The 21,298-nt window shown below is 38.5% G+C and overlaps 2 protein-coding genes and 2 non-coding genes across 8 annotated transcripts in view; all 4 read right to left on the bottom strand.

The window, feature by feature from the left end:
• The window catches only part of dennd4c (DENN/MADD domain containing 4C), a 51,887-nt gene extending 41,538 nt beyond the window's left edge, over positions 1 to 10,349 (bottom strand). The window contains exons 1-2 of one of the 4 annotated variants that reach the window (XM_017471874.3): positions 10,095 to 10,349; positions 8,398 to 8,543 (exon numbers count right to left, since the gene is read on the bottom strand). In XM_017471874.3, coding sequence (XP_017327363.1) covers positions 8,398 to 8,400 — 3 coding nt within the window. In that variant the 5' untranslated portion in view covers positions 8,401 to 8,543; positions 10,095 to 10,349. The remainder of the gene's footprint in view (positions 1 to 8,397; positions 8,544 to 10,094) is intronic. The other 3 variants (XM_017471875.3, XM_017471876.3, XM_017471877.3) reach the window with 3 other exon arrangements.
• A 1,740-nt stretch (positions 10,350 to 12,089) lies between these two features.
• haus6 (HAUS augmin-like complex, subunit 6) lies at positions 12,090 to 20,808 on the bottom strand. Of its 2 annotated transcripts, none has more exons than XM_017473253.3 (16): positions 20,318 to 20,808; positions 18,857 to 18,952; positions 18,694 to 18,772; positions 18,466 to 18,598; positions 18,220 to 18,364; positions 18,041 to 18,103; positions 17,690 to 17,744; positions 17,210 to 17,383; positions 16,268 to 16,461; positions 15,719 to 15,848; positions 15,389 to 15,491; positions 15,186 to 15,243; positions 14,926 to 15,076; positions 13,744 to 13,842; positions 13,353 to 13,482; positions 12,090 to 13,135 (listed from the first exon to the last, which is right to left on the bottom strand). In XM_017473253.3, the coding sequence occupies exons 1-16, from the start codon at positions 20,443 to 20,445 to the stop codon at positions 12,495 to 12,497; spliced, it is 2,379 nt and encodes a 792-aa protein (XP_017328742.1). In that variant the 5' UTR covers positions 20,446 to 20,808; the 3' UTR covers positions 12,090 to 12,494. The 2 variants fall into 2 exon arrangements, with proteins under 2 accessions (XP_017328742.1, XP_017328743.1); XM_017473254.3 differs by having other exon boundaries at positions 14,926 to 15,073.
• Positions 13,553 to 13,683, bottom strand: LOC124628387 (small Cajal body-specific RNA 8). Its single transcript, XR_006982883.1, has one exon. It is a non-coding gene; the product is annotated as a small Cajal body-specific RNA 8 (non-coding RNA).
• Positions 13,991 to 14,121, bottom strand: LOC124628388 (small Cajal body-specific RNA 8). Its single transcript, XR_006982884.1, has one exon. It is a non-coding gene; the product is annotated as a small Cajal body-specific RNA 8 (non-coding RNA).
• Positions 20,809 to 21,298: the final 490 nt, after the last annotated feature.

The following is a 21,298-nucleotide window of genomic DNA, read 5'->3' as shown; positions in this document are numbered from 1 at the left end:
ATCCTAGATTCTGAAGCTAATGGCCAGAAAAGTGAGCAAAAGATTTCGGGCACTCCATGGCATGATGGAGGACTGTATGATGCTGAGAATTTAAATTAAATAAATAAAATAAATAAATAAATAAAAAGTCAAATCATGAGCCATTCCAACTGACCTGATAACACCAAAGGTCGCTGCTTAGCAATAGGCAGTGCAGGGGAATGAGTGAATGTTTCTTAACCACTATTTTTAATTCTGAATCAACTGAAATTATTTTCAGCTGTTTCAGAGAAAAAACACTTTAGGGTTCCACTATCCTGATGTTAATTGGACAACAGCTCGGCTGTAGCTTATCTAAAATGTATGCTATGTTTAAGCTTAGAAATGGAAACAGTAAGATTCAGAGAGAATTTTCAGCACTTACCTTTTACAAATCAAAAATGCTATTTTTCCCTAGTGATGCACCACAAGTTTTAAGTCCAAATGTGACAAAGCCAAGGCAGTCAAAGAAAGGCTGCGTTCACGCCATGTCCCCGTAATTACGAGACGACAATCCGAACGTTCTACTCAGAGCTGTTCACGTCCTTGGACTCAGAATTAAATGAATCCGTGTGAGATGATGTTGACTACTGCAAAATTACATTAAACTGTATCGCATGTCTTTTGTTTATTTTCAGATTAATCTTGCATTATTAAGACATTACTAATAGTCAGTTATACAAATTATTACACAGAAATATCACGAGATAACTATATCTTACTGCTGAAGCCGCAATTTGATTGTTTCCCATGATGTTGCTATACAAGCTGTAGCTCTCCAAAAATTCCTAGTTAAAAAGTTCTACGAGGACGTGAATGCTTTTTACAAGGTGGAATCTCGTAATTACGGTAATTATGATATGGCAGTTAAACACACATTAAAATAAAATTTAAAAAAATACATCCATTTAAACAACAAAAGACCCAATTTACAAGTAGGGATGCACCGAAATGAAAATTCTTGGCTGAAGCCTAATATAATGAAAAACTTGGCCGAAGGTTGAATACCGAACACATTTTTTCAATTTATTTTGCCTTTTTTTTTTTTCACCATTCCATGAATTAGTCAAAATGTGCTTTTTACTATTTTGTCTTGCTTTTCAAAGAAAAAATAATCCATTACAAAAACTACAATTTCAAAATATTTATTTAACACTGAACATTTTTTTTTCATTCCAGCAGGCATAGGCAACCAACAAGGCACAATATTAAATAAATAAATGAGTAAAATACAAATATTTTTATGTGGTCATCTTTGAGCCGTCCTTGAATAGCCTATGTGAGGCCTATAACTGAATGCTGAAAGAATGGAACACTCTGTAGTCTACAACAAAAAAGTGCATTAAGAAGTGCACTGACAAGAGTGCAAAAAAATGGTTCCATTCTATACGGCTGAATATATTGGGGAAATATACCGCTCGCGTCCCTGTACACCTCGCGGAATATTATAGTAGATATAGTATAGTTAGATACGTTGTTAATGTTATGTTCCTTGATAGATTTAGTTCATTTAAACTATAGATTAGTTCATTTAGTCCCCGCTGGTTTTTCCGCTCCCGGTCCACTAGATCATGTTTCTTGTTGTGACCCTGTTTTCTGTGACCGTGACTTTGATTCCTGCTTTGCCCCGTTTTTGCCCGTTTGCCGGTCGCCCGACCCTTTGCCTATCCTGACTACATTTTTTGGATTACGATTTGGATTTGTCTGCCTGCCCTTAAATAAATATGTCTTTACCAAGGTCAGCTCTGTGGCTTAATTCAGTGGCCTACTGCTTATCTAGTACATTTGTGATTGGTGGTATGTTGAAGTGATCGTTTAGTGTTCAGTGGTCGTTTATCTGTGAAAGAACACAGTCCACTTCAAGACATCAGCAGCAACAGTCACCATTGGAGATGTAGCACGTGCCCTAACCATCACAATGCGGTGTCAGCAATAAACATAGCGGGAAAGGAAGTGTAAAGACACACACAAAGCTACACTTCGCTGGAAATCTACCTAGGAAGGTGAATCAAGGTAAAAAGTGATATAAAGGCTATAAATTCATGTGGAATCAAGCTCTACTAATTAATGCGGCAAGAAAGATACTTTTTTTTTTTGCAAAGGCTTGACATTTCACACAAATGAGAAACCACATTGAAATTTAAAAAAAAAAAAACAAAAAACAAAAAAAAACAAAAAAAAAAAAGGGGTCTACACCAAAATGTCAAGTCTTCAGTAGAGGCGTCAACAAGCTTCATGTCACCCCACAAATGATTAGAAAACACTTTAGGGCTCCACTTTCTTGCTTGTAATTTGACAGCAGCTCATTTCTAGCTTATCTAAAATTGCAGCAAGGTTTGCTTTTGCAAGTATTTAATTACAGCCTTAGGAAACAGTAACAGGAACAAGAAGTCTAACAGGACAATCTTGCTCAGGCAGGAAAAGTGGGTTATGTAAGGAAGAAAACATAACGGGGCATGTTGTTACAGGAAAATAATCAACGGTGGGGTGTTCTGATGTGGCCTGGCAAAAAGCAGAGCTGCTGGTACAAACGGGTTAATCCATGTGAAATCACTGGAGGCCCCCCCAACCGACAATCTCAGATTATCATACATACACATTTACAGTAAAAATTTTGCACACTAATTATTATTATTAAATTGTTTCCAGAAAGTGTCAAGCAAATCTGAGATGGTCAGTTGGGAACATCTTTATTATCTGGTGATTTAAGGTGGATTTACACAAACCCAAATGTAATCATTTTCCAATAAAATTTGCCAGCATGTCCTGAAGCATTTTATTCGTCTTGTACCATAGACGTTTATGTTTTAAATAATTACAATTTTAATGGTACTGAATGGATGCGGATGATCTGACCTTTTTTTTTTAAACCCGTTATCTTCTTAGGCATTAAAGAAAAGTATGTTCAAAGTCAGTTTAACAGTTTTTCTTTATTTTACCACCGTTTTACGGACAGTTTGTCAGCTAAATTATGCATCGTGATACGCACTGTGTATCGTAGAAATGTCCTCAAATACGATGACATGATATTTCTGGTCATATTGCCAAGCCCTAGGCAGTGTCCATGTTACCACGGCAGGAGCGGAGTGGCCATCAGGAAGTTCAGAAATTGGTGTAACATTACATATTTTTTCTGTATAAGTCATAATTAATCAACATAATTGAGCATTCAATATTTTCGAGGTATGAAATGTGATGATATACACAGAACGACTACACTTGTCTCACTAAGATGAAGAGCTGGGATTTCTAGAATTTTGCTGAACACTTCAAAAATATACACTGAAAGCTTAAAAGATTATTATATATTTGCTTTTGTTCCAAGCCACCTATTAAACTCCAGAAATCACAAAAATATGGCACTAGTGGCCATCCTAACATGTCTAATAACTATGCTAAAGGAAATATAAAAAAGTGACATTGAGAAATTCACCACCCAAGTTAAAGCCATTAAAGTTCTGAGCTCAGTGCCAGAGAAAATAAATAACACTCTGCGAGAGACACCTTGTAGTGTTTTGGCCCACAAAATCAACTAAAAGCGAGCATGGCTGCTGTCTGTAATGTTCCAGGGAAGAGTGACATGCTGGTCGGCTGATTGCTGATGTAGCGAGACGGACTTATGCAAGCCTTTCTGAAAACCACCTTCTGCGTACTAATATGTAGTTTCTACGCTGCCTCTGGGGTTTAGGAGGGCGAAGCAATATTTCTGTTCCAGGTAATGGAAAACTTTCACAGCAGAGGAAATAGGTCAACGTCCGAACTTCCAAGGAAAGCGCTGTTAGGCTGGTTGTGAAACATCAGAATTGGTAATATAGTGGCGTCTTACTGCTCACATGAAAAACATTGCTGCACTTAGCATCACACATGCTCACTGTATTACTTACACAAATAGATCAGACTGTAAAATATTAGAATATAAGTAATACTATAGGAACTTATTGTGTGCATGTCACATCTTTTTTTTGTTTTGTTTTGTTTTTTGAAAGAATCTCGCTGAATAGGACGTAGCCTTCCAATGATTTAGGGTAGAATTCAGCCAAAAGAAAGATTCTGGGAGTGTGTGTAGAAATCCATGTGTGTATACAAAGTCAGGCATACAGATGGTTGATAGGAGCTGTCAGGACAACATGCTGTTAACAACATGCAGTAAAGTGGAAGGGGAGAAACCTTCCCAACGGCAAATATAACACGCGAGTGATGTGTATTGATGCTTTAATAAAACAATCACAACACTTTTTTTTGTGCACTGAAACACAATACTACTGCAGCAATTTGCCGCTATGAAAATAGGTACCTATCTAGTGACACGAGGATGTAAGATACACATGTGGACAAAATACTACATTGGTTATACTGCTACACAAAAAAAAATTATGATATCATACACAATAGCGAAGCCTGTGGTATAGTTTATGGTTGACCTGCATTGTTTTGACTAAAATGATTTATCGTTGTTGGATCATGAGTGCTGTGATTCATTAAAAAAAAACACCCACGGAAACATTCATGTGAAATGTCCAAGACTGATCAAGCCCACAACACACAATAAAAATGCTGGAAGGGCTTGTTAGAGGGCTCATTTGTAGCCATGTGTCACAGCAGTAAAACCAGAATTGAGATAATGATTAACATGTGACATACTCTGAGGCTTTAACAGCACTACTGTTACATTTACTGCCATTAGGACGGATCCTCATTTGAAAGAGGAACCCCGATTAGGCCATTACAGGACATAGGATGAAGAGGATCTAACAATACAAGTTATACACTTATCCATGTGCCATACTGCACGATTTATACAAAAAAAAAAAGAAGAAGAAAAAAAGTCAGTGGCCTGAGTGCATTTTCATACGAGGCAGTCTGCATACCCATACACTATAGGATGATGAGTCAAATATTTACAATCCTGTTGCGACTGAACCGTGAGTGGCTCAGAGAGGTCATGACTGGATGTTACACACACCCCACACCACCAAGATAACGGGTGAAGAGATTAATTTAACACCCAAACTTGGGACACCTTTTACAACCGTCAGGACGGGGTGAATCAGCCTCAAAACTATTTTGTTTAAACCTTATCCAAGTGAAAGTGCTTTAAGGTTACAGACGGATTACTCTACGTGCGCGCTCCACCCAACTCGATCCAGTCGTTAGCCATTCAAATGTGGTGGCTCACTGGAAAGCTCCTAAAATGGCCACACCTGCATTACAAAATCACCTGACATGCAAGAGGACATTCAAATTAGGCCATGAAACCTTTCACCACTCAGAAACAGAGCTGTTCAAAATGAGATTCTGTTCATGCATTATTCTTTCACAAATATACACTCTCTAATATAGTTTTAACAGACTTTGGCTATCATTTAACTGGCAGTTCCATCAACTGTGTGTGCCTTTCGTTCCTGATGTTAGAAGGTACATTTAGATTTCCAAGGCCATCTCATTGTAAGTAGAACTTGCTGCCGAGTCCCGAGGCTTAAACATGCCATTCATACCTTCTACAGTGTCTAATCAGTTAATTCTGTGTATTTTTTCCCAAATGCAGCCTTATATCTGAAGACTTGACAGATTTGTGCATACATGTACAGTGGATATAAAAAGTCTACATACCCCTGTTAAAATGACAAGTTTTTCTGATGGACAAAATTTCAACTAAGATAAATCATAGCAGAACTTTTTCCACCCTCAATATAAAATTACAAATGTATAAAAATTAAGTGAAAAACAATCAGAAACCTTTTAGGGAAAAATAGGAAATAACCTGGTGCATAAGTGTGCACTCCCCTAAGCTGATACATTGTTGAAGCAGATTTTATTTTATTACACCACTCAGTCTTTTTGAGTAAGAATCTATCAGCGTCTATCAACATGATTTTATCTTAGTTTAAATCACAAAAACTTGCCATTTTACACACGGGGCGTGTAGAGTGTTTTTTTTTTTTTTTTTTATCTCCACTGTTTGTATAGGAGTAAGAAACAATGTCAAACTGAAGAAGGCAGGGAGAGGAAGAGAAACACACTGCTTGTAGAATTTATGCTAAAACGGCCAATATTAAGCAACCCAATAAAGTTGGATATGGATACAGGCATCACACATCATGTTATTCTGCCCACATCACGAGCTGTACACACTGCTGAATGGCGGTCACTTAGAAAGCCTACCTGGAGGCAAAACTGTCTAGCGCACTCTATTAAAACTGTGCAGAGCCTAATGTTCCCACCCACAGCTGACTGCAGAAACAGTAGGAACAAAATAGTACTAATGAATCATCTGCTTATAGAGAAGGATTTGTGGCCTACTGCTGTGCTTCTCAACCTTTTTTTTTTTTTTTTTTTTAAAGTGTAGCCAAGGGGGAATTTCTGTTAATTTTGTCAGAGTGGCAGGAACCCCAACTCAACCCAATTAATACAATTATTGTGTTTGTTATTGAGTTCTTAGGGTTATTAGCCTTTTTGACTTGGCAGTTGACTTGCTTGAGCCAAAACTCAATAACCGGTAATAATAATAATGAGTTAAAACTAACCAACACTCAGTGGAAAGTTCAGTAATTTATGCACTATAGCTCCAAGAAATAGCCAAAACAGTATTGTATGCATTTTTTTTTTTAATGCGTAATGTTTGCAAAGTTTAATCATGCTTATTCAATAAATTTATATTAAAAGTCACAGGGGTTGATGAAATTTTAAATGTTAAAAGGGACCTTCACCGCACAAAGTTTGAGAAACCCTGAACTAGTGGACTTGTCACATAATCTTACATCATCAAAACAGCAGGACTTGCTACTAGGAGTACTGAAGGATTTATCTGGATCTGGGCTGGACTACCACAGCTTTTCATTTCAAATGCTAGCACACACAACAACCGTTTGAGCTAGCTCCTTGGTCTAAACACTAGTTTTAAGTGCACTTGAACGAATGGAAATATTCACTAGAGAGCAGAAACACACACCAAAGCCAGCAGTGTCCTTTACAAGCCGTTCCTAAACAATGGTCAGCTAGCTGAAGGTGGAAAGGACACACCTACAGTAGGATAGTGTCATGTTTCTCTTTCACTGGAGAGGCCCAGCCTTCCTGCCCTGTGCCCTTCTTTTACCTCTGTCTCCCACTCTCTATGGAGTGCCTTTCTTTTACGATTCCAACTTTTCATGGCACGGGCTTAGACAGTCTGACTTTAGCAAACCACAAGGTCTGTGTGTGATCTTCAAGCTCACAGACTAAACACTGATCTACTCTGCATGACATGAAACACAGTCACAAGGTCAAGTCAGATAAAGTGCAATTAATATATTTATTTATATATAATATATATATATATATATATATATATATATATATATATATATATATATATATATATATATATATATATATATATAAAAAATATCATATAGCTGTTGATCAACAGGTTGAACGTAGAAAGTCTTATAGTGAAAACTTGTAAACATTCCTTTATTTACATGTTTGATATTTGCAAACCCACTTACACACTCTAAAATCTAACCACGATGTGAGGTGACCATGAGGTGATTTCTTGCACTGAGGGCAAGAGAATACGTTGTCTAATGCATGTAGCTTGGAGAAATGTTTCACTACCTTCATTTAGACATCAGCAATAAAACCTACTACAGACTTAGTTAATCTCTGTAAAGGAAACTAACAGGTGTCTGGAATATGGACTAAATTCAAGCATGTTAAAAGTTATGTTTTATGTAAGACTGTGTTGGTGCCGATCTGTCTCAAACTGCACATAATTCACTACAAAGTGCACTTTCAAAAGTTTGCCAATTTATAACAGTGTTGCCGAACAAATATCAAAGAACATCCAGTGCATTCATGAGACACCCAGAATGCAATGCAAGGTAAGCATCCAAATGATCTCCCCTAGAAGAGGAGAATACTCACAATGCACTTTGTCCTTTGAAGGGAATAGGGAAACATTTCCATCACAAAGTGCTCATTGATACAAGGGACAGTGTGAGAGAGAGGACTGGTGGGGGTATACAACAACATTTAGGCAATTTCCTTATCAAATAGGATTATAATTATAATTTTTATGCAAATAAACATTTCAACAGCACATACTTTCCAACTAAAAGTGTTAAAAGACTGTTTTAGTTTATTTTTTTAATTAATGAGTGAAAACCCTTGAAACCACGTGAGCTTCAAACGCAGTGTTAACAAATCTAGTAACTTTGTCGCTAGACTTGTAGAGCCATTTAGCAACTTTCTTTATAAAATTAATTAATTAATTAAAGAGAGCCTAGAAACATATCTAGCAAATTTTAGAGGACACATTAGCGAATGTACTGCACTTGTTACACCTCTCCAGCTCACAGCTGCTAGGCATATGAGTTGAGAGCGCAGTTCTGGACGACTCACCATCAGTGTGTGAAGCCTGACTGACTGTGAATTCAAGTCCTCCTCGGAACTTCGTATTTACAAGTTGGGAAGTCGTATTTATGATGTCAGATGCGTTCAAGTCTCTTTGGTCAGAGCAAGACGGCGGTGCATCTTCTCTTAATTACCTATGAGATATATTATATTATACACACACAAGCACAGCTGTTTAACTGAAGAACAAAGAACGCGCATCAGGTGTGTTTTGCTTATTTTTATGTTTTTCATCAATTTATGAAGCCACTAAACTTTATAGTTACATATAACAGTCATTGTACAATGCTATTGTATTTTATGCAGGCAGTTAGCTTTCAACAAATTTACTGTCCATTGATTCTACCATGTTTACTTACTGACATGCCCCCAACTTGGAAACTCAGGACTCGAAGAAAATCCAGAGTTTCCCACTTGTAATTACGGCTTTGTGCTGTGTGTTCAAACCGTAAAAACGATCTTTCGGTCATGACTTGAACGCACCATGAGTCGAACTCGTGTCCCCAGTGACCAATCAGGGACCACTGTTGTTCCCATCAACCAATCACTGATCACCATTGTTTGTGGCGCCCATGTACTTCTTGTGTGTTCAATTTAAACTAAGGCATACCTTCCAAAACCCTCTTTCTCCTCACGTCTAACTACATTTAATCAGTGTTTCTTTTTCGTCTCTGCTCTTAATAGAAATTATAGTATTCTGTAAATCTGTAAATAAATGGTTCGACTCTCGTTAAACGTGCGAATAGTTGGTTTGTGGCGCCCTGATGAAAGACTAATTAATTCTTACAAGTAGTAACAAAGCGAGTTAAAATACATTTCTTTCTATACTGATAAAACGCTTTCTATTATATACTACGTGTCTTCCTTCAAAAATAAATAAAAACCTACAAGCAACGCGTGTTAATACGCAAAACCAAGACGACTGAATAAACATACAAATTAGATGTGACGTCACCTGGCAACGTCTAGCGCCCTCTTGCGCATGCGCGGTCCCCTGAAAAGAGTTGGCAACCCTGTTCAAAAGGTGATTCACCTCTGAAGCAGGATAGAAGTTATAGATATGCACATACATAAAAAAAAATACATAAATAAATCAGTTATTAGTCATCTATCAGGCTGCGTTATCAGCTACCGCCCTGAACTTCCTGGCTTTACCGAACAGGCGGATGTGTTTCTCAAGAGCTAAATGACTCCAGTGTATACCTGGACACACCCTGAACCACCTGCAGCTTTTGTGCTTAAATGAGACGATTATGGGGCCTAGTTTGTAAAGTGGCCGTTCTCTGCGCGCAACTGTTGCATCCTTTAAACAAGACATTTAACAGAGTCAGCTTCACACAGCCCATTCACAACACCACTGACCACAGCGACTGTACTGCGACACTAGAAATACAAAACCCTCACCCAGTCGAGCTAGCTCTGCTCGTCTTATACCACTTTCCTCGTGTTACAGCAAACCCAAAACAACACCACGCCATAAAGCTTCACCCGGCGCCTAACCTACTCTCTCTGCGGGAAGTCAAAAGTCATGCGCCGTCAGACAAACTACAACATTTCCCCCTTTTTGTTTATGTCGTGCAAAATATCTTCCGCGGTTGCGTCGAAGCATATTTGAAACGAGACATGGTATTTTCAAAACCAAGAAACTTCTCAGACGAACAGAGTCTTAAGTAACAGTTACATACCAGCTGTTTACACGACTATGGGAAAGAGCGCCGACATGTAGACCACTCACAGCTCTCAGCTCCTCCTCACACCGTCTTCAGAGTCGCACACAATGTCCACTGGACGTCCAAGACGAAACCGAGACGCTTCTGTGTGGAAACTTTCCCCGCCGTGCTGTCGTTATTCTCAGCGGTGTGTAGCGTTGCGAGTGGGCGCCATGTTTGTGTTGCGTTACTTCGCTGTGAGCTCTCGGAGTCCTGGAGGCGGAATGGAGCCGCCCAGAACAGACACTCGTACTGTTCTACTTTTATTTTTCCACCGTCTACATTTTACACAGTTTACTTGTGCCCCCTATCTTAAAATGTATGTCACAGCCTAACAGGTGTCAGTTGAAAACAGTACAATACAGGCTTATTAAAGTGGCTAAATGACCAGCGTCTCCTTTTAGGTGGTTCATTGTGCTAGTTTTCTACTGGAAAACTTTTCTAGAAGGGAAACCTTGTTGTATGGCTCCTCCAGAGTCACACTGAAAACTATTATGGATGCTAGATGGAGCCTATTCACATAAAATAGCACCCCAATGGATTATTATTCACTTTGCTTCATTTAAAGAACCATTCAACTTTCAACCTAGAACCTAACACTAAGAAACTGAAGTAACTTTCCTTGGTGCATGGGGTATCAAGGGTACTTCTTTCACCTGGAAATGTGAATATAGAGAAATTATGAAAAATAATTTGAAGGTACATGATTGGACCTTGAGGACCATTGATGTAGACTATGTTTAAAGCTTTGCACTACATGCATCTTCCCAGGTTAAAAAGATACAAAAAATGTACCCTTCTGATACCACCACCGCAACAAGGAAAAGTACCTTTGTTTCTGAGAAAGTACAAAGGGTTTGCTTTTTACAAAATATGTCCAAGTTGATCCCATGCGGAAAGCTGGTTGCCAGCAAAATAAATGAATAGACTATGAGGACGCTCCTCCAAAATGAGAGGCAACAGTACATGGTTTGGACACCTTACAAGGAAGGGTGCTTGGGCAGCTCCCACTATAGTAGTCTCATGCATCTTAAAGACAAAGATGCTGGAACAGACCCAGGACCCACTAGAGAGTTTCTGGGTGCTTCTCATTTCTCCATCCTTGTTTCCTTTCCTCACATCTTAGCTCCACCCACCTTAGGGAAAGATGCAAGGATGAGATCTGAGAAGAGGAGAGAGAGAAACCAAAGCAAGTCAAATGGAACATAATATCCTTGCTCTCGCTCAAGCATTACTTCAAAGCAACACCAGTTAATGATGACTGTGCTCAAATGGATGACCTCACTGCACTTCAGGGTGTGCTGTTATGTTGTTGGAGTTTGGTTAATAACATTCTTAATAAAGCAAAATGCACTGATAGTATATGAAATGTCTGGGTTATTCCACACTGAATTAATACATAATTTATCACATCTTTTGTACAGCTCTGCATATGCAACATGCAAGGATCAATTCATGACAATACTTATTGTAAGCCTATTATTTAATTATATTTCACACAAAATTCCATCACATCATCAAAGGACTTTTTGTTCAAGATTGTAGCAGATGTAAAGGAGGAGGGGAATTTATACACGCATCAGTTTTTGACAAGAAACACTTCCGCATAGGATACACCTCCTAGCTCCTCTGGAAACATCCTCACAGAGCAAATAGAGAATTGCTATGTACTTCAAGATGGTTGACCAATCAATTTCCAGGTCATGGGCTGGAAGACGGAGGCACGAGGAAGCATCAATTTGAATATTGAGAAGCACCCTGTATCTCACCCCTGGCTTGGCAATATCTGCGGATGGCCCAGGAGGAGCTTCAATCTATGGCTGGCAATAGCAAACTCTGGACTGACCCCCATCATGAAAAAGCAGGAGGACAATCTATGTATTCAGCGACACTCTTCAGAATGTACAGATTGAGCTTGTTTATGGAAGTTTACAGTCTGGTATAATTAAGACACACAAAAAAACCCAAACCAACAGTGCACAAAGATACTTTATTACAATTGAGAAACTGCTTAAATCATTCTTGTTGCATTAGCCTAAATTCATATTGGCTGTTCTTAAACCTGTTCAAGCTTCTATTAGAATTGCTCACTTCATTCATAACACTAAACATTTAAAAAAAAATATTAGTACAAATAATCTTGGTTTTTGATTAACTTTAAGACAAACCAGGTGTTGAAAAACACATTGTTAGGACTGAACAGAGCTACTTTAAAAAGAGAAAAGCTGTACGGTTAGAGAGTAAAAGTTTCTACAGCTTTCAACTTCCAGAGTTCCCCACAACCAAGCTGTCAATAGTGGCACTGTAACACAAAGGTGAAAAACAGCAGTTGTTCCCTGAACTGTTTGTACTATGAATTAAGACACCAGACTCTGATTAGAGTTCATCCATAGGTGAGAATGCTATAAGATTGGGCAGGGTGAGCTCCTCTCGTAGAGGAGAGGAGAAACTCTCCAATTGGTCCAAGTCCAGAGAAAATACCTTCTCCCCACTACAACTACCCAACCCTGGACTTATCCTTAATGCTGATGGCATGAAGTCAGCGTGTGTGTCCTTGAACCTCCCCATAAAAGGGGATTCATTCAGATGTCTTCGAACCATTTGGCATGTAGTTTCTACTGCAGGAGAGCATGCTGTAACTGGGGGGAGAAGAAGTTCTTCCACCACCTGTGAGCAATCACTGCAGTTGAACGAAGCGTCATTCTCTGGCTCTGGAAATGTCTCATGATCAATGCTGAAGTGGATGATGTTGCTGGAGGTTTGGCTTAGAGCCTCCAGATGCGACATGTCCCAGGCAAGAGTAGAGTGGCAAGAGGTCCCCTGCTGGGGTGGAAGGGGGCTACATGGGAGAGGGTTGGCCATCAGTATTGAAGAATCTCTCAAGGAAAAGGTTTCTGGGTTGGGGCTTCTTTCTTTAACCTCGAAAATTGGCGTTAGGCTATCATTACATTTCTCATGCTTTTTCTCAACCTTCCCTTCTTCCACTGCTTTTCTCCATGATGTTCTGACATCCATAACTGAAATAAATAAGCAATTTATATTGAGAGAAAGTCGCAGAAATTAAGAACTAATTCAAAGTACAGAAGACCCTTCAGGTCAATAAAAGCTTCATCTACCTGACTAAATGCTGGTATGAGGAGTTTTATTTGCACAAATGTCTTTATAAAAAAAAAATAAAAAAAAAATTCCCATGCCTTTAGAAATTCCTTTCAAAAAACTGCAATGGAAACTTACTCAAGCTTTCTGGTGTGCGAGGGAGCTGTTTCTTTGCTGTAAAGGGGTCTGATAACGTATTCAGCAACTGCTCCAGCTCCATACCGCTTCTTCTTCCATCCACTGGACTCATGGTCACAGCGTCAGCAAACTAAAAGGCAGACAAACTGCACTCAAACACAGTTCAATTACACATAGACCAAAACACTTATGAACACAAGGATTGTCTGCTCCGTATCTGTCCGTTGCGATTTCCCTTAATTCGCCCCGGTCATCAGAAAGCAGGTATAATCTCGGGAAAGCTAGTGATGAGCAGCACATAATTCAGAACTGTCCATGTATCAGTTTCCCCACACACACAGTTTTCACTGCAGAATCACAGGATACTGAATAGCTGATAGTCTGTACATGCCTGACTTGCTAGATTCTCATATTCCAAATCCAGAATCTGAGCCTTTGGCCTCACAGCAGACGTCTTCATTTGTGAAGGCAAGGGTCTGCTCTTGCTCACCTGTAAACAATGAGAACACTTACAAAAATACAAGGTTTTCATAATGCTACCAAAGACAGCTTTTAAGACACCATGGCAAATCTGATTCTTTTTACAGACTTTGCATTATTGTGAACAATTTCGAGCAACAGTCCTCATAAACACAAAGGATTGTATGCTCTGTATCCGTCCTTTGCGATTTCCCTTAATTCGCCCCGGTCATCAGAAAGCAGGTATAATCTCGGGAAAGCTAGTGATGAGCAGCACATAATTCAGAACTTCCCATGCATCAGTTTCCTACTACCTCTACCTGTTGCTTGACAATCAAAAGAGCACTTTGAGGTCACTCCTTCAAGACCACTACTACAGCGTGTCCCAAGACTCCATACATAAGGGTAATTAATAATAAAAATGTATTCCAAAATTTCTCTTCCCCCCCAAGATAGCCTTTAATAATGCCTTTGACAAAAGAAGAGCATATTGAAATCATTCCCATGGCTGGATCTGGAAGCTGTCGCGAGGTTGCGATGGACTTTGACAATAAACATGGCAAACATCATACAACGTTGTTGTCAAACTTAAATTCAGAAAAGCTGGAAGTGTTGCAGACCAACTGAGAAGTAAACATCCACGAACATCTACTTACAAAAGGCACAACTGATGTGGTGCTGGCAAACAGTCCCATATGTGTGGAGACTTTTGGGAGATCCCATACATAGTTGGCATCAGCCATGATTACATACCAATTCAAAGTGTGAACCACCTCCTGTGCCACATGCCCAGATTTTCATAACTACACATTAAGGACAATTATTATTTCATAGAATAAACCTATCAAGAGGGCTAAACCCAGATTTAAACTACTAGTCACATCAACTTCATTATAACACCTGCTGCACCACTGCAATTTCTATAAACTCCATTTATCAGAAAGCTACAGTAGGAAGATCAGTGCTGGCAAAAATCACAGTTCAGTATGATGGCTGTACAAGTTTCACAGCAAGACACTTTTAGTACAAAATTATTATTCATAAGACAATGGAGTTACGATGTGTGCGCGCAACAAGACAAGCAAGCCAATATTTTCAGCCATTTCATACCTACCTGAAAAGGGCTGGGTGTAGGAGCAACTGATGGCATCTTAACACAAGTAGGAGTTAAATGATGAACACCACATGGAGTCACTGGCCTTGGTGAAGCAAAGCAACTGGAAAAAAGTATGTCTTCTGTTTTGTCCTCTATTGGAAGAGAGCTGCTGGGGAAGAAGATGGGTCTTATGAGAAACCAGTCACTAAAACACAGCTATTGCAAAAGATTCTTATTGATCGGTCTAGATATTGAAGCACGGTTGGAAGTTATGGTACCTTAAGAAATCACCATCTGTTTTGACTTCTTGATCTTTAGGAGTCTGTCCTGCTAGCTCTAAATCCAGAACAAAACAAACAAAAAACATGAATACTGCACTAAGGATGCAGTAACAGCAAGCAATGCCCCCCCATAAATAATTTTATTTCTTTTTTTTAAAAAGACACCCCTAACCAGAAACAAACCTGCCAACTAAACTTACCAGAAAGTTTAGCTGGATAGTGTGAGAAGATACTAGCCTTGAAGCTAACTTCAGAAGCTGCTTCGAAGGATAGAGGAGGCATTGGAGAAAGGAAGTCTAAGACCTGTGTCAGTGTTCAAGAGGTCAGGAATAAACAAAGTCAACAAATGGAAAAGAACCAAGTTTTATTCCATAAGCCTTTCACTACCAACCTTATTATTTGAACAAAGTAGTTGGTTATAACAAGCAGATAAGTTACGATACATGAATCGAAATAGCAGTGATCTTCAGAACAGTCTCAAAGACTTAGATACTCCTGAAGAAAGTTAAACAGATTCACTTTAAACTTACAGGATCATCATTGAGAAAAGAGCTCAAGGGAGTGTGACTCAAACATTCAGCCCACTTTGTCTGCCAGTCCAACTCCAGCTTCTTTATGTTACTCTTAATCTGTGGTATATCCTCCTTGGTCAACTTGCGCCTAGAAAGCAACAATATATTTCAGCTCAATAATAAATAAATAATAAAACAATGACCTAAATAAATAAATCAGCACTAACCATCGGTAACATTTCATTACAAAAGACACAGAGAACAGGTTAACGTTTAAATGTTATTTTATGGGTTCAGCCTTCTACCAGTAGTCCACATGGCTTTATATTGGAAGAAGATACCTTCCCCCTTGTAGGTGGGGACACACAAATTGCTCCCACCTGAAACCAATAAGCAGTTTTGCAGTTGCCCAGCAGCTGATGTAACTAATAAAGGTGTCATACCATGCTTTACATCACAACACAATTTCTATAAAACACTCATTCTGGTGGTTTTGGTAATTGCATTTACTGCAATAAGCCAGAAAAAAAAAAGACACTGCTTACTATTATGCTCTAAAACTAATACCTCATGTTTTTCAGCGTTTCCTTTGAACGATTCATGAGCAAAGCTTGTTCCTGGAGAGGTTGGTGGCTGAGCTGTGACGTCGGACCTGAAAGCTTGGCTCGCTCTTCGTTCAGGAGTCTTAATCCCACATTCAGAAGCTCAAGCAAACGCAGGATGACTGGCAGACCTCCCTCATACAAACTGCCAGCACTGGTCTAAGTACATCATAAAAAGAAATTCTTGTTCATTTAATCACTGTGGTAAAGAGTTCTGGTTACTTAATTTTTTCAATTACTTTCAATTCATAAACATCAATGTATACGCTCATTGGCCACTTTAAATGGAACACGTAAAACTGCTCATTTATGCAAAACTATCCAGACAAATTGTCAGGCAACCATGTGGCAGCACAATGCATAAAATCAAGCAAATACAGTTCAAGAGCTTCAATTAATCTTCACATAAACATCAGAATGGGGGGAAACTTGATCTCAGTCACTTTCCTATGAGCAGACAGTCTGGTTTGAGTATTTTATTTGTGTAACTGCTAGTCTCATAGGATTTTCACACACACACACACACACACACACACACACACACACACACACACACACACACACACACACACACCAGTCTACAGATTTTATGGGGGGGGGGGACATCCAGTGATTGGCAGTTCTGCGGGCAGAAATGTTTTTACGAGGGGTCAGAGGATGGTCAGACTGGTTCCAGCTGACAGGAAGGCTAGGGTAACTCCACCACTCTTTACATCCGTGGTGAGCAGAAAAGCATGTCAAACCTTGAGACAGATGGGCTACAACAGCAGACATTGGGTTCCACTCCTGTCAATCTAGAACAGGAAGCTGGACTCACCAAAACCAGACAGTTGAAGATTGGACCGGAAGATTAAAGTGGCCAGTGAGATGTTACAGACAAGCTAAAATTGTGCATTTCTTGACTGACCTGAGGTGATAACCTCTCCATTCTCTCCAGAAGAACTGCAGGAATCTTCACACTAATGTCCTTTCCATCCAACACATACTGATCAACCTTGCCCTCGATCACACTGGCCAACACACTCCGCTCTCCTTCTAGCCTGGACAAAGATTCGTCAATCTCAGCCCACATGCTTTGAACCTAAAATCAAACAGGACAGTTAGCAAAGATGAGGAGTTGGTGCAAATTTATTTTTTTATTATTTTGGGGTACAAAATATAAGAAATAAATAGAAATGAACACCAGAGCTTGACTGCAAATTATGTGTTTGCATCTCATTAGGAAAATCTTTCATTTATCTTCATTCACAAACTAATGACTAACTCATAAGCTGACTAAGTGAGCAACTGAGTGAGTGCAGGTCACTAGAAGTAAATAGTGATATATAAAGCTGCATTTAAGCATGTTACTATTTAATTGAATTTGTGATGCCAAACTACAACAAACCTTGTGAATCTTTTCCAGGAGGTCTTTTTCCAAGTTGGTCTTGTTCTCATATTTCCTACAAGAATCATCAATTTAATGAAGATGACCGACATAATTATAAATTATAGTGCCAACTTGTAAAAAAAATAAATAATAAATAACGAGTCCTAAAATGAAATGGGCATACTGCAGAAATCAGTATATTTACTGAATGATGGGAAGGCATAACAACTGAAATACACAATGGGTTCAATAATCCTTTGGACTAATAGGTTTAATGTAGCCACAAACAGTACATGATATGCAGTAACCAAGAACTAAACTTTGCACGTAATTCCATTAAATATGAGCTTTAAATGAGCCAAAACATACTTGAGCAAATCATCATACTTGACATCTTCTGCCTTGTGGTCCTTCAAAGACTTCTCCAGATGTCTATAAAAAAAATTAAATAAATAAAAAGACATTTTGATCTGACAAACAAAACAAAAACAAAGACGATTTTACTGTGCAAAATCGTGCATTTATGTCTCTTCAGTACTTTAACGAACCTAGCTCTCTTCTGATATTCCTGAATGAAAGCGTCTTGCTTCACGGACACTCTCTGGAAGCGTCTCTTCACCATCTGAAAGCGCTTCATCTCCAACTCTTGAGAACTTGCAGGAACAGCTGCAGCCTCTGGAACCCATGTGCCATCTAAATTTCCACATTCAGCAGAACAATATTAGACTGTGCAGTGGTAAAGCACAAAAACTACTACTTAAAACAACGGTGAGTGAAATGTCAAAATATTCTACCTGTGTTTGAAGTCCTCATAATTTTGAGCATGACATATTTAGCTAAGTGAAGCATAAGATTGATGAATCTTGGTCCAGAAGAAGAGTGTAAATGTGATGCAACCACCTTGGGAAAATTGCTCCCTTTCTCGTTCTGAGTACAGAGATACAGGTATATTACAACTTAGACAGAATATTAGTTAAAACTTGTGTGTAAAGTGGTCAGATTCTTTTGTCTTTACAGCATACCACTATTTCCTGGAGCCATCCAAACGTCACCTTACGAAATTCAGCATCTGCCTTGTGATCCAAAACTGGCCAGCAATGTCTAAACGACAAAGCAAATAATTGTGAAATGAGAGGATGGAAATAGGAGACTGCAGTATTTGTGTTATCTTTAACTGTAACCTACCTAAAGACATCCTGCACACGTGAAGGGTTCAGCTTCTTAAACAAGAAATGGACCACAAGGTAGGCGGCCTCCTTATTTGGTTTATCAAACATGTTCCTGTTCAATATGCAACCAGACTACAGTAAGCACAAACACTTCAGAAGTTACACAGGGTTAATATCACAGACTAGTAAAGTTTAAGTATCGTGATACATGAATAAATTTAACAATACACAATATGCAGCAAGACATTTAGAGTTGCTTAAGCTCCACGGTGTCCAGTTTGATCCTGATCGTTGTGGAAATCCTCAGATTTCCACAAAATAATTTCTTGCTTTTCAACCGGAAGTATGCGCACCTGCTCCCCCCAATCCCACCTACGCTGGACACTTATTGGCTGCTTTTCGGAATATTTCGCTTCATTTCATATATCGAAACATTTAAGTTCAAGTGTTTACAAACTTTTGACCAATACAGAGAGTGCGTATATTATATTATATTATATATACATACACACATATGTGCATGTTGTACACAATGTACACATCTCTTAAATATATTTAATACTTCCATATATTATATATTTTATACCTATTGGAGTTTTTCAATTATAACAGTGTAATTCATACATTCATACTGTTGTACTCAGTAGCTACACGGCACATATTCACTGTCCACAGCCTTGTTGCTGTTTGTTCACTAACTGCATATATTCTTTACACATTCAACCTGCACTTTGTTAGTTTTCACAATGCTACTGTTTGCACTTCTGGCATGAGGCTAAACTGCAGTTCATTTGAGTACTGTACTTGCAATGACAACAAAGTTGTATCTGTATATCTATGTGTCTTTCTATCCATCCATCTGCTACATCAAAATGAAAAGGCGCATCTTATAAAAGGTACTTTCTTCCTCTCTGTAGGCAAGGTCTGGGAATGAAATGGCACTGGCACAGGTCTGATAACAGAATGACTCATTTACAGGCCAAATAAGATTTCACAAGCAAGGAGATGTGGTGAATATACATACACAGCTGTACAGTGTATGCAATCTCCACAGTATAAAGGAGCAGTGCATAATAAACAAACGTCTTGTGTACATATATAATTATATAAAACGTTCAAAAGTATGAGCAAAACATACCATGAACTTAAAATGAGGATTTTGTTCCAAGAATGTCTTGTTCAAATCATTTTAAAATATTTTCTTTTGTAAATATTCCCCCACATTGCGTGGTAACAGGTATTTGTACTGCTGGTTATTAACTTCATGGTTGACTTTTGAAAGCTTAGCCACTGTAACCAATGTTTTTTTTCCTCTTTCGTATAGTTTACACTTCCCTCAGCCTGACGCCAAGAAACACTCATATAAAAGAAGAAGAAAAAGATGTCTAATTTACAAACACAACAGACAGGTTCTCAGCTAAAGAAAACTATCCAAAGGAAAACAAAATAGAAGACCTCCTGAAAGTTATGTACTTACATTCCCAGATTGAGATGCTTCATGTTTGTTTTTCCTTTCGTGCTGGCAGCCACATCGAGATGGAACTCAAGACTCTGAAGACACCACCATAAATATTTACCACCGGCATCCTGAACATTACACATCATTCTTAACGTATAAATCCTCTGGACAGTTAAACAGCTGCCCGCTAGTCGTGTGAAGGAATCCGAGCTCAGCTGAGTGCAGTCAGGGAGCGGAGCTAACACACGACACACAGTTAGCTAACCGCGGGGCACGACGCCCTACATAGCATACTGACACTCCTCAATAAAAGCACCGGATAAAAGGAGAAAACAGAGAGATATTGAACCGCTGAACGACATTAATAATTTAGTTAAACGAGTCGGTGAAGTAAAACTCGGTTTCTTACAGCAGCTGACTTAGCTAAAGAATTTGTTTCGTTAACGACTTCCTACAAACCGCCAAATTGTTTGAGACAATTGTATGACACAGGAAGTTATTCGTTAACACACCCGGAAATACATTGGGTGAATCTTGTTTTTTTTCTTCTTCTTCTTCTGCTGCTGCCCCCCCCCCCCCCCCCCCATTACACATACTTTATTCTACATTTACATTCTAAGCCACAATTGCAAATAAATAAATAAATAAATAAACCTAGCAAAAATAAAATAAAATAAAATAAAAAAAAAAAACTCATTGAAAAAACCAGGCGCAAGATTCGAAATGAACTGGACGAAATACATAAAACGGCACTAAAACAATAAATATTTCATCATAAAGGAGCATAAAGATTCTATGTTTCTGTTTTCCCCCCCAAGTATTTGTTAATGTTTTGTTTTCACAAAATCACAGACATACAATAAATGGGTGTGCGTGTGTGTGTATGTATATATATATATATATATATATATATATATATATATATATATATATATATATATACACACACACACACAAAAATATATATATATATATATATATATATATATATATATATAT

This window comes from Ictalurus punctatus, chromosome 7 (genome assembly GCF_001660625.3).
Source record: "Ictalurus punctatus breed USDA103 chromosome 7, Coco_2.0, whole genome shotgun sequence".
Classification (NCBI taxonomy): domain Eukaryota; kingdom Metazoa; phylum Chordata; class Actinopteri; order Siluriformes; family Ictaluridae; genus Ictalurus; species Ictalurus punctatus.
The sequence above is the reverse complement of the archived record's forward strand: the minus strand, read 5'-3'. Positions and strand labels throughout refer to the sequence as shown.

Coding starts and splice junctions, on each gene's coding strand:
- haus6 (XM_017473253.3), bottom strand. CDS start 20,445: ATGATGTGTAATGTTCAGGATGCCGGTGGTAAATATTTATGGTGGTGT. Junction 18,953..20,317: donor AAGCATCTCAATCTGGGAAT/GTAAGTACATAA, acceptor CATATTGAACAG/GAACATGTTTGATAAACCAA. Junction 18,773..18,856: donor CGTGTGCAGGATGTCTTTAG/GTAGGTTACAGT, acceptor TTTGTCGTTTAG/ACATTGCTGGCCAGTTTTGG.